Source organism: Thamnophis elegans, chromosome 10, assembly GCF_009769535.1.
Source record: "Thamnophis elegans isolate rThaEle1 chromosome 10, rThaEle1.pri, whole genome shotgun sequence".
Lineage (NCBI taxonomy): Eukaryota > Metazoa > Chordata > Lepidosauria > Squamata > Colubridae > Thamnophis > Thamnophis elegans.
The window spans coordinates 29,676,113-29,688,419 of NC_045550.1; the positions used below are offsets into that span (position 1 = coordinate 29,676,113).

A 12,307-nucleotide genomic window follows, 5' to 3' on the forward strand; every position below is an offset into this window, starting at 1 on the left:
GGCTCTCTTTCATCTCCAAAGGAGGGAAGGGATGGGACACACACACACACAATCTTTCACACACACATACAAGCAAACCCCAGCAAACATGTTGCCTGTCTGGAGAAGCTCTCATGGCAACTTTCCCACTCACTTCAAAGCAATCAAAAGACAATAATTAACCTGCATTTACTGTAGCACAAGATATTCCACTGCATGCTGTGACAGAGCTGAAATCAAGAATCCGTTCCTCTGCAGGCTATGGTTTTTTTTTGCCTTTAGATACTGTGGCAACCAGAACAGCTAAGCAAAATCAAAAACATGAAAGAAGCCCCGTCCCAAATAAATACTGCCGGATCACTGATGTTTAAGGACATCATTTCTTGCAGCGCATCAAGACCACAGCTGAAAACTATGCATGAAACATGTGTTAAGAGGTATAAACAGGTCCAGGAATGGATTATTAAGCCCTACAGACAAGACAGAAATCTCTTGGCGATGCAGCGGGAGCACTCTTGGTAGCTGCCTTCACAGAACCATGGTTTGCCAATGACTAATACTCCCTAAAGCTGCTCAAGTTTCACCAGCAAAGCTTTGTCCTTCATAGCTTCATGAGCTATAGCTATAATAGCTAGGAGAGTCACTGAGGGAATTAAGAGGCACAGGGCTGGTGAGAGTGCTTTTGTGTGAGAGTGGATTTTAATATCTCTTACATTATGAAGTATTCATGGGGGCTTGAAAGGATTCTGTGGGAATCAAGGTTAGGCGCAGCCTCAAAGATTTTTGCACAAATGCTCCAAAGTTCTTCAATAAAAGCAAGGCCATTATTAATAGAGCCTTCAACACAGAAGTGGTTTGATGCCAGTTCGGCACAGTTCAGCCAAACCGGTAGTGGAAATCAGGACTGGGTCACAGAACCGGCAGTGACTCATGGCCACCACACCCCTGAACTGGTTCCCTCGCCACTGCCCTGCCGTCATTTTGGATTTCAGTGACTGCATATGCGTAGTTCACTTTATGCATACGCGCAGAACAATTTACATTTAACAGCACATGCGCATGTAGCGCGCATCAGGCCCACGCCCGACATGCATGGATTGTGAACTGGTAGTAAACCGGCAGCAACCCACCTCTGTTCTAACACCATCCCTTCCTATTCAGTCCCATCCCTTCCAAGTCACAAGGACTTCACAAATCCCACAAACATGCACCCACCGGAAATGCATTTTATTAATAAAAGTGACACACAAACAGGGAACAAGTCACCTATTTTATCATCTTTTGTAGTCTTTGGGGCAAGAAAATCAAAGTAAGAACGTGACTTACAGTTGTCAGACTGGAAATCTGGGACAAACTGTTCATCATCAGGAACTTGGGCTACAAAAATGAAAAAAAGAAATGAACTGGGTTTCTGTTAAATAAACAAACTCCAAGTATTTTGAAAAATGTAAGACTATGCATTCGCTTGCACTGCAGATAAGGCTGAGATAGGCATAGAAAAGGGCCATGCCATGGCAGCAACAAGTTTCACAGATAACTAGAATCAACAGCTAACAAACAACAATAAAAATGTAGAAAGTTATATCAATGGGATTTACCTTCAGCTAACCAAGCCTCCTGAAGCTGACTAAGGTCTTGAAACAATTCTGAAAGAAAATAAAAAAAAGGCTACTAAAAAGCTACAAAAATGTTTAAATGTGCTAACAAGAATGGTAATGAGTCTACCTTCAGAATCATGAGCCAGATCAGTGTCCTGAAATTTCCTTTTTCTTTCATTCACTGGCCTTCCACGACATTCTTCTGTGCAAGATTTCTAATGAAAGCAAAATATATATATATATAGCTGCAAAGGGCAAATAGCAAATAAATAAATAAAAATTGGCACAAAAACTTAGGAAGGTGTTAATAGAGAAATTTCATGTATGAAGAAAACAGTTGCATAATATATATATATATATAACCATACAATACATACCCCAGGAACCATGAAAGGGACTTGCTGGTCATAAAAGCCATCCATTGTGTTTGCAGATTTTTAAATATTCCTTTGAATGGTTTTAGCATTGAGCAATTCCAGGATAAGAAGGGTTCAAAATCTAGCTCCGGCAGATTTAAAACTGGAGAGAAGAGAGATTTTTTTTTAAAAAAAGAGCATAATTCAAAATTTTTGAGGATTATCTGTTATAATCCCCATTATAGTACTTTTATTCCTCTAGTTTTGCTTATATTTATTCATTTTTTAACCATCATCTTATTTTTCTCTGCAACCAACAGATAAGTCTCAACTTTATTGGTGGTGTCACAGAATTACTATGGAAACAGTTATGATAGTACAAAAAGCAAATTCCAATTACAAAGCGTTGTATTACAAACCAAAGGGTCATACGTTTTCAAGTTCGTTTTCCTTTCTATGTGACCTAGGGCTAGAATATAAATAGCAACAAGTGCAAAGAAAATCAATTCTGTTGATTTCATCTTTCAGATGAAAGATGCCTAGGCCTACCTATTTTAGATAAACGGAGAAAGTAATTTTCCAGAATTTAAGCATGAGTTTACTAAATTTATTTTCATTCAACATTATTTACTTCCTACAAAATAAATTCAGGATGGATACCCTTGCAATATTCCTGTTTTAGCAAAAGAATACTAAGAAATCTCAGATAACTCCTGACAGAGGGAACTAAATAACTCAGCTCTTGTTTTATTGATTGAATTTTCAAGACTTTTAAATAGCCTGTTCTGTAGCTAGTTAGTCCAGCCAGGTTTTGCTAAATGGTCGACAAAAATAAAACATTTATGTTCTAAAGAAAAGCTTCTGGAAAAGCTTTAGTTTTATAGCACCGGAGGGGTAGTAAGAAAACAGCTTACGCTCATCCCTATCCTAGCAGATCAACTGTCGCAGACTATTCCTAAATGCAGCAAAAAAAAAAAAAAAAATCCAGAAATTGATCACTAGAATTCTAGAGAAAACCACTAATTTCTAAATTACTCGATCGGTTTTAAAAGGTTTGACATTTAAAGCAATAACTGAAAGATTAAATAGCATTTTCACTGTTTCGCATTTTGCATTATCGCCGCCGTTTTCCTTCTGCCTCTCCTGAACCTTATTGTAAAAAAACCCTGAAAAACCTTTCGCGTAGCCAAACAATAGAATTACAATCCCCTCCCCCGCGCCGCGCGCGAATCTGGCCTAAGTTTTTTTTTTTTTAATGAATGGCAGAGCAAACAACCGGAGCAGGTACAGCGTAACTAGAACCCTAGCGCAGGGCCTCATTCACAATAACAAGGGACGCACTCCATTCATTAAACGCCTTCAGATATGCCACCCCCTCCCCCGAGCAGAACGCCGCGAAAAGGTTCAGCCCCCGCCCCCGCACTCATGCGCTCCATTCACAGAAAACCAGCTCCATTCATAAAATCTCCCACATTCACAAAAAAAAAAAAAAAAAGACCCACCAATCCTCTCAGTGCCTGCTGCAGCCAGTGGCGGCGCGACTGCACAGCTTTCCCTCGCAATTCTTCGCCATACTGTCTCTTTCCATGCATTCTTGCAACCCTTTGCTCTCTCATTCCCACCCGAGAGCCGGCCTTATCCTAGCAGACCCGAGTTAAAAGTCGCAGCGTGTATCCTCCGCAAATCCCGCAATCCTCAGCATCTTGGAGACACCTTAAACACCTGTGTCCCCCCCCCTCTTCCGAAAATCTGCTCCCGCCGCCCACCGCAACTCACGAGCCCACCGACCCCACAGTTTAGCATCCTGGGCCCGGATTTTTCACCCCAAGCCTGAAGGCTAAGCGAGCTTCGCCTCTCCTCACCTGCCGTTAGAACTATCGCGCTGCCGCGGTGCAGTCGCTAGAAACCCTGTGTCGTCTTCGGGCTGCTATCCAAGCCCCCGAACGGCCTCCAGAACCCGCCTCGCTTCGCCCTCCATTGGCCCAACAACTCTGCCACGGCCTGTCAATCGCAGCTTGTTTACCCTACCAGGCACCCAATCGCACTTCTATGTCAGAACACCTCCCAGAGCCATCCCAGTCCCGCCTCTCGGCAACAATGAACTGCCTAACTTTTTTTTTTCATTCGGGGAAATGTAGCCAATCAAGTCGGCCTTAATTTACATATTTTTGTTGAGAAGCCTTTCATTCATAAAAAGAGAGAGAGAGAGAGAGAGAGAGAAAGAGAGAGGGAGGGAGGGAGGGGGAAAAAAATCTGGCGTTCCGAGGGCGAGGCAGACTCCGGGAAAGATTTAAAGCGGTAGCTTAGCCCGGTGGCATTTTGCCTGCTGTGCACTAAGATCGGCCGAGCTCACCGGCCCTGTGCTTTGGGTTTTGCCTTTGCGTTCTTGCCTCGAAACAGAGAGCTCCAGGGACGAAGAAAAATCGCCCTAGAAAATGCCCTTTCGTGCGAACTGCGTCCCAAGGTCTGGGAACCCTGGAAACGCTGAGAGAGAAAAAACCCACTCCAAACTGGGGCTGCTCTTCCCAGCCGCTTTGGGGATTTGGCATTCCTGATGTCCCGCGAGTTTTGGGGGACAACGCTGCAAAGGCCGCGAATGTCTTGCTCCCTCGTCCCGAGTCTGTCTGAAAAGAATACAGGCAGAATTTGAAACCCCTTCCCCGCTTTCCCGTCCGGTTTTGCCCCTTGTTTGGGAGACTTCGGAGGCCTCTCAGCGGTCCTGGAGTGAAGACACTTTTTTCACTTGCCGGTGGATACAGTCAGACCGCTTAGTTTCCTGGATTGAGTCCTGGCATTCGGAAATGGGCGCTGGGCCCAGCCTAAACAATGAAGCGTCTTGGGTGGGAGTTTGAGCCGATGGTGCCTCTGCCTGGTTAAGTCGTTGTTTCTGGCCTTAGAGGTATAGCTGGACAGGTACCAGACACAATTCCGGGATAAGCTTTGGGGGATGATACAGATTACAGATTAATAAGAGTTGGAAGGGACCTTGTAGGTCATCTAGTCCCAATCCCCCCCCCAAAGCAGGAGACCCTATACCAGTGATGGCGAACCTTTTTTGCCTCAGGTGTCAAAAGCACCTGCCCACCCCTATAATTTAATGCCCCCCGCCGTGCTCCCTGCGCATGTGCACGTAACCCCCCACTGCCCCACACATGTGTACATGGCTTTCTTGGGGTTCCACCACAAAACCGCGGTAGACTAAAGCGCGCTCGACAAAAGTGCGTACGTGACGTCATCACAGCGCAACGAAAACAGCACGCTGTGAGCGATAAACTTAAAATTAACGCGTAAATCTAAACCTAACCCCCCCAAACCTAACCCTAAACCTAACCCTAAGCCTAACCCTTAACCTAACCCTAAACCTAACCCTATACCTAACCCTTAACCTAATGCTAAACCTAACGCTAACCCTTAACCTAACCCTAAACCTAACCCTAACGCTTAATGTAACCCTAAACCTAACCCTAACCCTAAACCTAACCCTTACCTTTATGTGAATCGGCTTGCTTTAAAAGCGCTTTTTAAAGCGCCCTTTTTTCTCCGCGGTCGTATTGTCGCGCTGCTGATGACGTCAGTTACGCGCTTTAATCGGGCGCGCTTTAGTGGACCGCGGTTTTGACGGGTCACGCTTTCTTGGACCCTGGGGAGGGCAAAAATGACCTCTGCTGTCCTGGAGGCCATCGGGAGGCGAGAAACGTCCCATTTTCTGACTTCCGGTTTGCGCTTTGGGCCGTTTTTCTCCCTCCAGACGGCAAAAAAGAGCCCAACGCGGAAACCAGATGTTGGTTCCCAGGAAGCCTCCAGAGGGCAAAAAACGGGCAAAAATCAAGACCGAAATCAGCTGGCCAGCCCGTGCATGCACGCTGCAGCTGACAGGGCAACGTCTTGCGTGCCCTCAGAAATGGCTCCACATGCCACCTATTGGAAGGGCTATCCATGTCTCCCCTGGTCCTTCTCTTCATTAGACTACAAGTAGTCCTCGATTTACAACAGTTCATCTAGTGCAGTGTTTCTCAACCGTGGCAACTTGAAGATGTCCAGACTTCAACTCCCAGAATTCCCCAGCCAGCATTCGCTGGCTGGGGAATTCTGGGAGTTGAAGTCCAGACATCTTCAAGTTGCCAAGGTTGAGAAACACTGATCTAGTGACTATGCAAAGTTACAAGGACACTGAAAAAAGGGACTTATGACGTTGTTCACAATTATGACCTTTGCAGCATCCCCATGATAAAAATTGAGACGCTTTGGCAACTGGCTCATGTTTATGATGTTTGCAGTGTCCCTGAGTCACGTGATTACTTTTTTGGGTGACCTTCTGACAAGCCAAGTCAATGGGGAAGCCAGATTCACTTAACAACAGGGTTACTAACTTATTCGCTGCAGTGATTTACTTAACAACCGAGGCAAGAAAGGTCATAAAAGCGGGCAAACTCACTTAACGAATGCCTCATTTAACAACAGAAATTTTGGGCTCAATTGTCGTAAATTGAGGGCTACCAGGATTGTACAGTATCTGTTGTTGGTGGTTGTTTTTGGCTGGATGTTGATGGCCTAATAAGGTTTTTAAATTGTGCTTAAACTTTGTGTTTGCCATTATGGGGCTGCTGAAAATTTTATTAGTTTGGAGAGTGGTTGTCTAGAGCAGTGGTTCCCAAACTTTTTCAGTCCACCGCCCCCTTGGTGCTACAAACTGATCCTCAGTGACCCACACCCAGTGGTGGAATTAAATTTTTTTTTTACTGCTTCTGTTGGCGTGGTTTGGTGGGCATGGCTGGGGGGGGTCATGTGACTGGGCTGTTTGCATGACGGAAGGAAGATAGTAACAGTAAAATTCAAAACTGTAACAATTAATTGCACATTTATTCAAAATCCAATTTAAAAACCTTTTTAGTTAATGTTAATTCAACAAAATTGTTGAACATGATTCAGTGATACCAGGTTTTCAAAGTCTGATAGTCATTTATCAAGAACCTTAGTGACTAGTAACTTAGTAAACTCAGTAAAATTTAATAACTACTTCACTGTTCAGTAAATTCTTAATGTGATGGATGGGCTTGATGAAGTGATACCAGTTTCCCAATGTCTGGTTTTAAGTCATTTAGCAGGACTCTTAAATCACCACGTTCAGTAATCTGGAGTCAATTTCTTTGCTTGGAGAGAAGTTGGATGACCACACTGAAGCCATGTTCCACCAAATATGATGTTGGAAATGCAACAAGGAACTTCTTAACCACTGTCCATAGTGCAGGATAGCGATCAGAAATTATTTTCTGTAACCAAACTCTTGGTACGATTTCCTAAACTTTGGCTTCAGCTCAATATCATTGTGCAGCTTTATGAGTTGTTCCTCCACTACTCCATCTTCCTCAGTATCTGAAAATGGATTTATCACCCAATCTGGAATTTCCATCAAAAGAAGATCCTGATATCTCTCAGACATATCTTTATGTAGCATGTCCAAATGGTCACAAAAAACCTGAAGATCATCTTGTATCCCACCTTTCTCTTCTAGTTCAGAGAAGCTCGGAAATTGGTATAGCTCGCGACAGCCTATATTGTGCTTGAAAAGAGTTAACTTTGAAATAAACGTAGAAATGACAGATTTGGCCTTAGTAAGAATTCACCTAATTTCCTTGCAACTGCAAATTCACTTCATTGAACTTTGCAAATAGTTCTGATAAATAAGCAATGTCATGCCTGATCTCTTTGAGTTCACCACTGAGTAAGGCATTGTTGTCTTCAAAAAACTCCACAATAGTGTCAAAAAGATTGTAAAAGCCATCTCACACAATTGCCTTTTGCTAGCCAACGGACTTCTGTATGAAGCAGCAAATGATCAAAATCTTCATCATTGAAAAGGTATTGAAAAAGTGACTTATGACCATTTTTGACAGTTGTGACCATTGTAGCATCCCCATTGTTGTAAGATCAAATCTGGATGCTTGGCAACTGACTCATACTGTATTTATGATGGTTCCAGTGTCCCGAGGTCATATGATCATCTTTTGCAACCTCCTGACAAGGCAAAGTAAATGGAGAAGCCAGATTCACTTAACAACGTTAGTAACAAGTGCAGTGATTCATTTAACAAGTGGCAAGAAAGATAATAAATAGGGCAAAATTCACTTAACAAAAGAAATTTTGGGCTCAATTATAGTCATAATCTGAGGACTACCTGTAGTCTGCAGCAGGAGGAAAAAGGCTTTTCAAAGAGCAAAGAGATAGCAGAGTTTGGAATGTAAGCAGGAAGAGAGCAAGTTTATATCTTCCCTAGCAATTTGTGAAATACAGGTGGTCCTTATCTTACAACTATTAGTTTAGTGACAGTATGAAGTTACAATGGCACTGAAAGAATTGAGTTATGACTGTTTTTCACACTTATAACCATTGCACCATTCCCATGCCCACGTGATGAAAATCCAGACACTAGGCAACTGACTCATATTTATGATGGTTGCAGTGTCCCGGGATCATGTTGATCACTTTTGTGACCTTCTGACAAGCAAACTCAATAGGAAAGGAGGAAAAATGCCACTTTATAGCTAGTACAACTAATGATTAAAGATATTTCACTCATTACTGTGAATGAGATGGGGCGGGGGAGGGGCAGAAAGATGGCAGTCAGCCAATAGCGTTCCATACATTAATATTTAAGCTTATGGTGAAGCTGATGAAAATTGCTATTTTGAGTGGGCTGGAACTTGTCAATTCAGGAAGAAATTGTTGAGCTTAGCTAATTGTTGATACCATGACATTTAAAATGCAGCATTTACTATATGAAATGGCTATGTATTATAATGGCTCCTTACTCTGTTTTGAAAGATTTCATTGTTTTTTGCAGATGCTTAAATCTCTTAAATTATATGCAGATGATTTGGAAATTTACAGATGGACAAGTAGAATTAATATTGAGTGGTTTTAAGGTCACAAAAAGATGGATAGTCTACAGTACTGGAAGGGAACTCATTCTTTGTCAATTATACAGTGGTCTGAGGATCTGGACCTCTCTTTCTATATTTGAAGGAGCATTTTCTGCAGTCTTATTTGAAATACTGCCTTCATGTTGAAGGTAATAATCAGGAATCTCTCACTGGATTGGATAGTCAATATCACCATTGGCAATGTGACTCCAAATGTAATTCTTATATGTCCTAGCCAAGAAGGCCACTAAAGGAGTGATGAGAATTGTAATACAAATGACAATTTATATCAAATGTTACATCTTGCAAATATCAAATCACATCTTACTTCCATTAGCCAAAGCAACAAAACAACTCTGCTGCCCTCACCCCCAAACATATAGCTGAAATGTAGAAAGATTGAGGCAACCCCCATTTAAGAGATAATTGTTCAATGACCAAACTCTTTATTTCACTTTTTTTTAAAAAAGGAACCTTTAAAAAAAGTGTGTTACTCTAAAGCTGTGATGGTGAACCTATGCCTCAGGTAGCATGCAGAGCCCTCTCTGTGGCCACACAAGACGTAGCCCCAACTCAGCTTCACTGCGCATGCGCGCATGCCTCCCACCAGCCAGCTGCTTTTCAGGTCTCTGCCATGCACGTGTGGAGGGCAAGGGAGACGTGTGTGCATGCATGGCGGGAGCATGGGTGGTTACGTGTGCATGTGCAAGAGGGTGGGTTGCATGCAGGGGAGGTCACACATGCCCCCACATGTTGGAGGGATCATAGTGGGGTCACGCGGGGGTGCATGGTGCGTGTGGGGTTATGCATGCATTGTATTATGCGTGCTTGTGCCCGCACACTTGGCACGCAGTGACGAAAAGGTCAGCCATCATTGTTCTAGAGCATGAGTGTAAAACACGTAGTAGCATCACGTTGCTGTCATGTGATGTTTCATGCCGGTTTTCCCCTTTGTGGAGCTGGAATGGGCGTGCCAGTTTGACACCCCTGTTCTAAAGTATTGCTGATTTCATTGTGCTAATTTTATGTAAAATCCCTCCCCCAATGTTCCTTTGGGAGGAAGAATGGTATAAGAAAAAAATAGTGAGTAATTAAACGTTGACATTTAATGAAAGGGCTATGTTTTCTGATCAGTTCTGGTACTGAAGAATAAATGCTAAGTACATGTCTTTTGTACCAGGCTTTGATGGGTAAGATGAGTTCAATCCAAACCAAAATAAACTGCTGCAAGTTTGAATTTGTTCAATTCTTACGGTCTTTGATGGCTTAAAGTAACACACATAGTTAGACATCTCTTAAGAGATATTAGCCCTATAGACGGACACAAAACATCTATGTTCAAAGGCATATATTTCATATTATGAGATTATGGAAGCAAATAAAAGAATGAGTAGCAACATGTAGCCCTTTTGTGAATTTCCTGGAAGCATCTGCTATTCACTATGGCAATAGAATGGACTTGGCATTATTGCAGTATGTTTACATGTTTAAGTAATTATTTATGGTCACTTCCCGTTCTCGGCTTTTCTGTTTCTCATTCTTACATGAACCATGAAGATGGCTTGAAGCTAACCTGCAACTATCTTCACCAATGAACCTGTCTAATCTACATAGTTATGTAAATGTCTAGCTAACCACACATTTGCTTATTGCCCGAACCACCTTGACTCACAAGGTTGCGAAACTCCCTAATCTGTATTCAATGCAAAAATAGTTAAAAAGAAAAATGGTAGCATTCTCCCCATCCATGCTGGTAAGATGTGGTAGTCCACAACTTACAACCAATTTTTTAGTGAATGTTCGAAGATACAACTGGAAAAGTGGCTAATGACCGTTTTACACACTTACGGACTGTTGCAGCATCCCCGTGGTCACGTGATAAAAGTCCGGACTGCTGGGCAACCGCATGCATTTATGATGTTATGTATCTTGGGATCATTACCCTTTGCAACTTCTGACAAGCAAAGTCAATGGAGAAGCCAGCTTCACTTCACTGTTACTAATTTAAGAACTACAGTGATTCACTTAACAACTCTGTGTCTGTGTGTGTGTCTGGTATGTGTGCATGTGTATTCTCAGAGACAGTCAACATTATATAGTTGTGTGGATCCAGAACTGTTTTTGAACTGGTGCAATGTGAGATTCCCTACAGAAGAATCTTGAATGTGTGTACTTGTGGTTTACTTCTTCCTTAACTTGGCATCCTGTAACTGAACTCTGTTATACTGCCTAGGACATTATGGGCTTTTTCATCTCCTATATACCTAGCTAGAGATTCTAATATGGAAAATATTGCTTTGTAGTTTTTAAAAATGATGGTGAAGTTAATATCCAATGTGTATGTTTTTTTAATCACACAATCATGAAAGTCTTTCTATTCCAGCACTAATTCTGAATAAGTAGCTGTTGCCTACTCACAGCTACTACACATTTCAAGATTAGCTCAAAATAGGTGTGGGGCCCATGGAGATTAGGCATATAGAAATTGCACTGTATGTATGGTGGCTTGAACTGCCCCTTTCAGTAAAAGAGTTGCCTTGAGGCATATATTATATCCACTATACATTCCCAAATACCATCTGTAATGTGATCTCTTTAGTGGCTTAGCATGTTATTTCCGACATATAGGTTTGTAAATAATGATTTATGGCTTAGAGCATTGAGTGAACACATCCAGTTGTGTGTGTGTGTGTGTGTGTGTGTGTGTTTAAATAAACTATGGTCAAAGAAAAAATTGTGTAAATCTAATCTTGTTCTCTTCTGCGTGATTGCTAACGCCTCAGTTCAGTGTGAGATCTGAATCATCATCTCTTTGGTTACAGCAAGACAACACTGTCTTCAGAAAGGCTAGATGGTGAGATTGTGTCTCCTAGCTTCACCCTTGGAATTGCGTAAGCCATACATATGCAAAAGCTGAAAATATATTGACTTCCATGAGGCTGGGAATCGCACTGGCACAGCATTCCAGGTAAATGGAGACCTGCATGTTGTGCTTATGTCTTGGTAGCTAGAGGGTGAGGAGGAGGAGTTAGCATTAGAATATGACATAAGGCATGGCATGGCTCCACTTTTCACCCATGCTTTTAATCATCTGTGTGGATTTAGAAGGGGCTTATGTATCAACACTTTTAATGTAGCCAGCATGTCTGGAATATAAAGAATACATTGGGGGACGGGGGGGGGGGGACGGGGGGGAGGATTTTAGGTGCATTTCAGTTTGTGTGAGCTGTAAATGAATCCAAATTTTAAAAATTACTAATGACAGGTTTGGCTTCAAAATGTGAATTCACATGGTATCTGAGGGGGGGGAAAGCACATTGTTTAAAATGCTGTCACCAAGTAGAAAGTGGAGAGCTCAGAGCTGGCTGGAGAATTCTGGGAGTTGAAGTTCACAAGTCTTAAGTTGCAAAGTTTGGGAACCACTGCAGTAGAAGTGCTGTGCAGAAAGACAGGA

The 12,307-nt window shown here is 42.3% G+C and overlaps 1 protein-coding gene across 2 annotated transcripts in view; it reads right to left on the reverse strand.

The window, feature by feature from the left end:
* Positions 1-3,898, reverse strand: part of ETV5 (ETS variant transcription factor 5) — a 34,308-nt gene extending 30,410 nt beyond the window's left edge. The window contains exons 1-5 of one of the 2 annotated variants that reach the window (XM_032225388.1): positions 3,796-3,898; positions 1,955-2,096; positions 1,705-1,792; positions 1,578-1,625; positions 1,306-1,356 (exon numbers count right to left, since the gene is read on the reverse strand). In XM_032225388.1, coding sequence (XP_032081279.1) covers positions 1,306-1,356; positions 1,578-1,625; positions 1,705-1,792; positions 1,955-1,999 — 232 coding nt within the window. In that variant the 5' untranslated portion in view covers positions 2,000-2,096; positions 3,796-3,898. The remainder of the gene's footprint in view (positions 1-1,305; positions 1,357-1,577; positions 1,626-1,704; positions 1,793-1,954; positions 2,097-3,795) is intronic. The other variant, XM_032225389.1, reaches the window with a different exon arrangement.
* Positions 3,899-12,307: the final 8,409 nt, after the last annotated feature.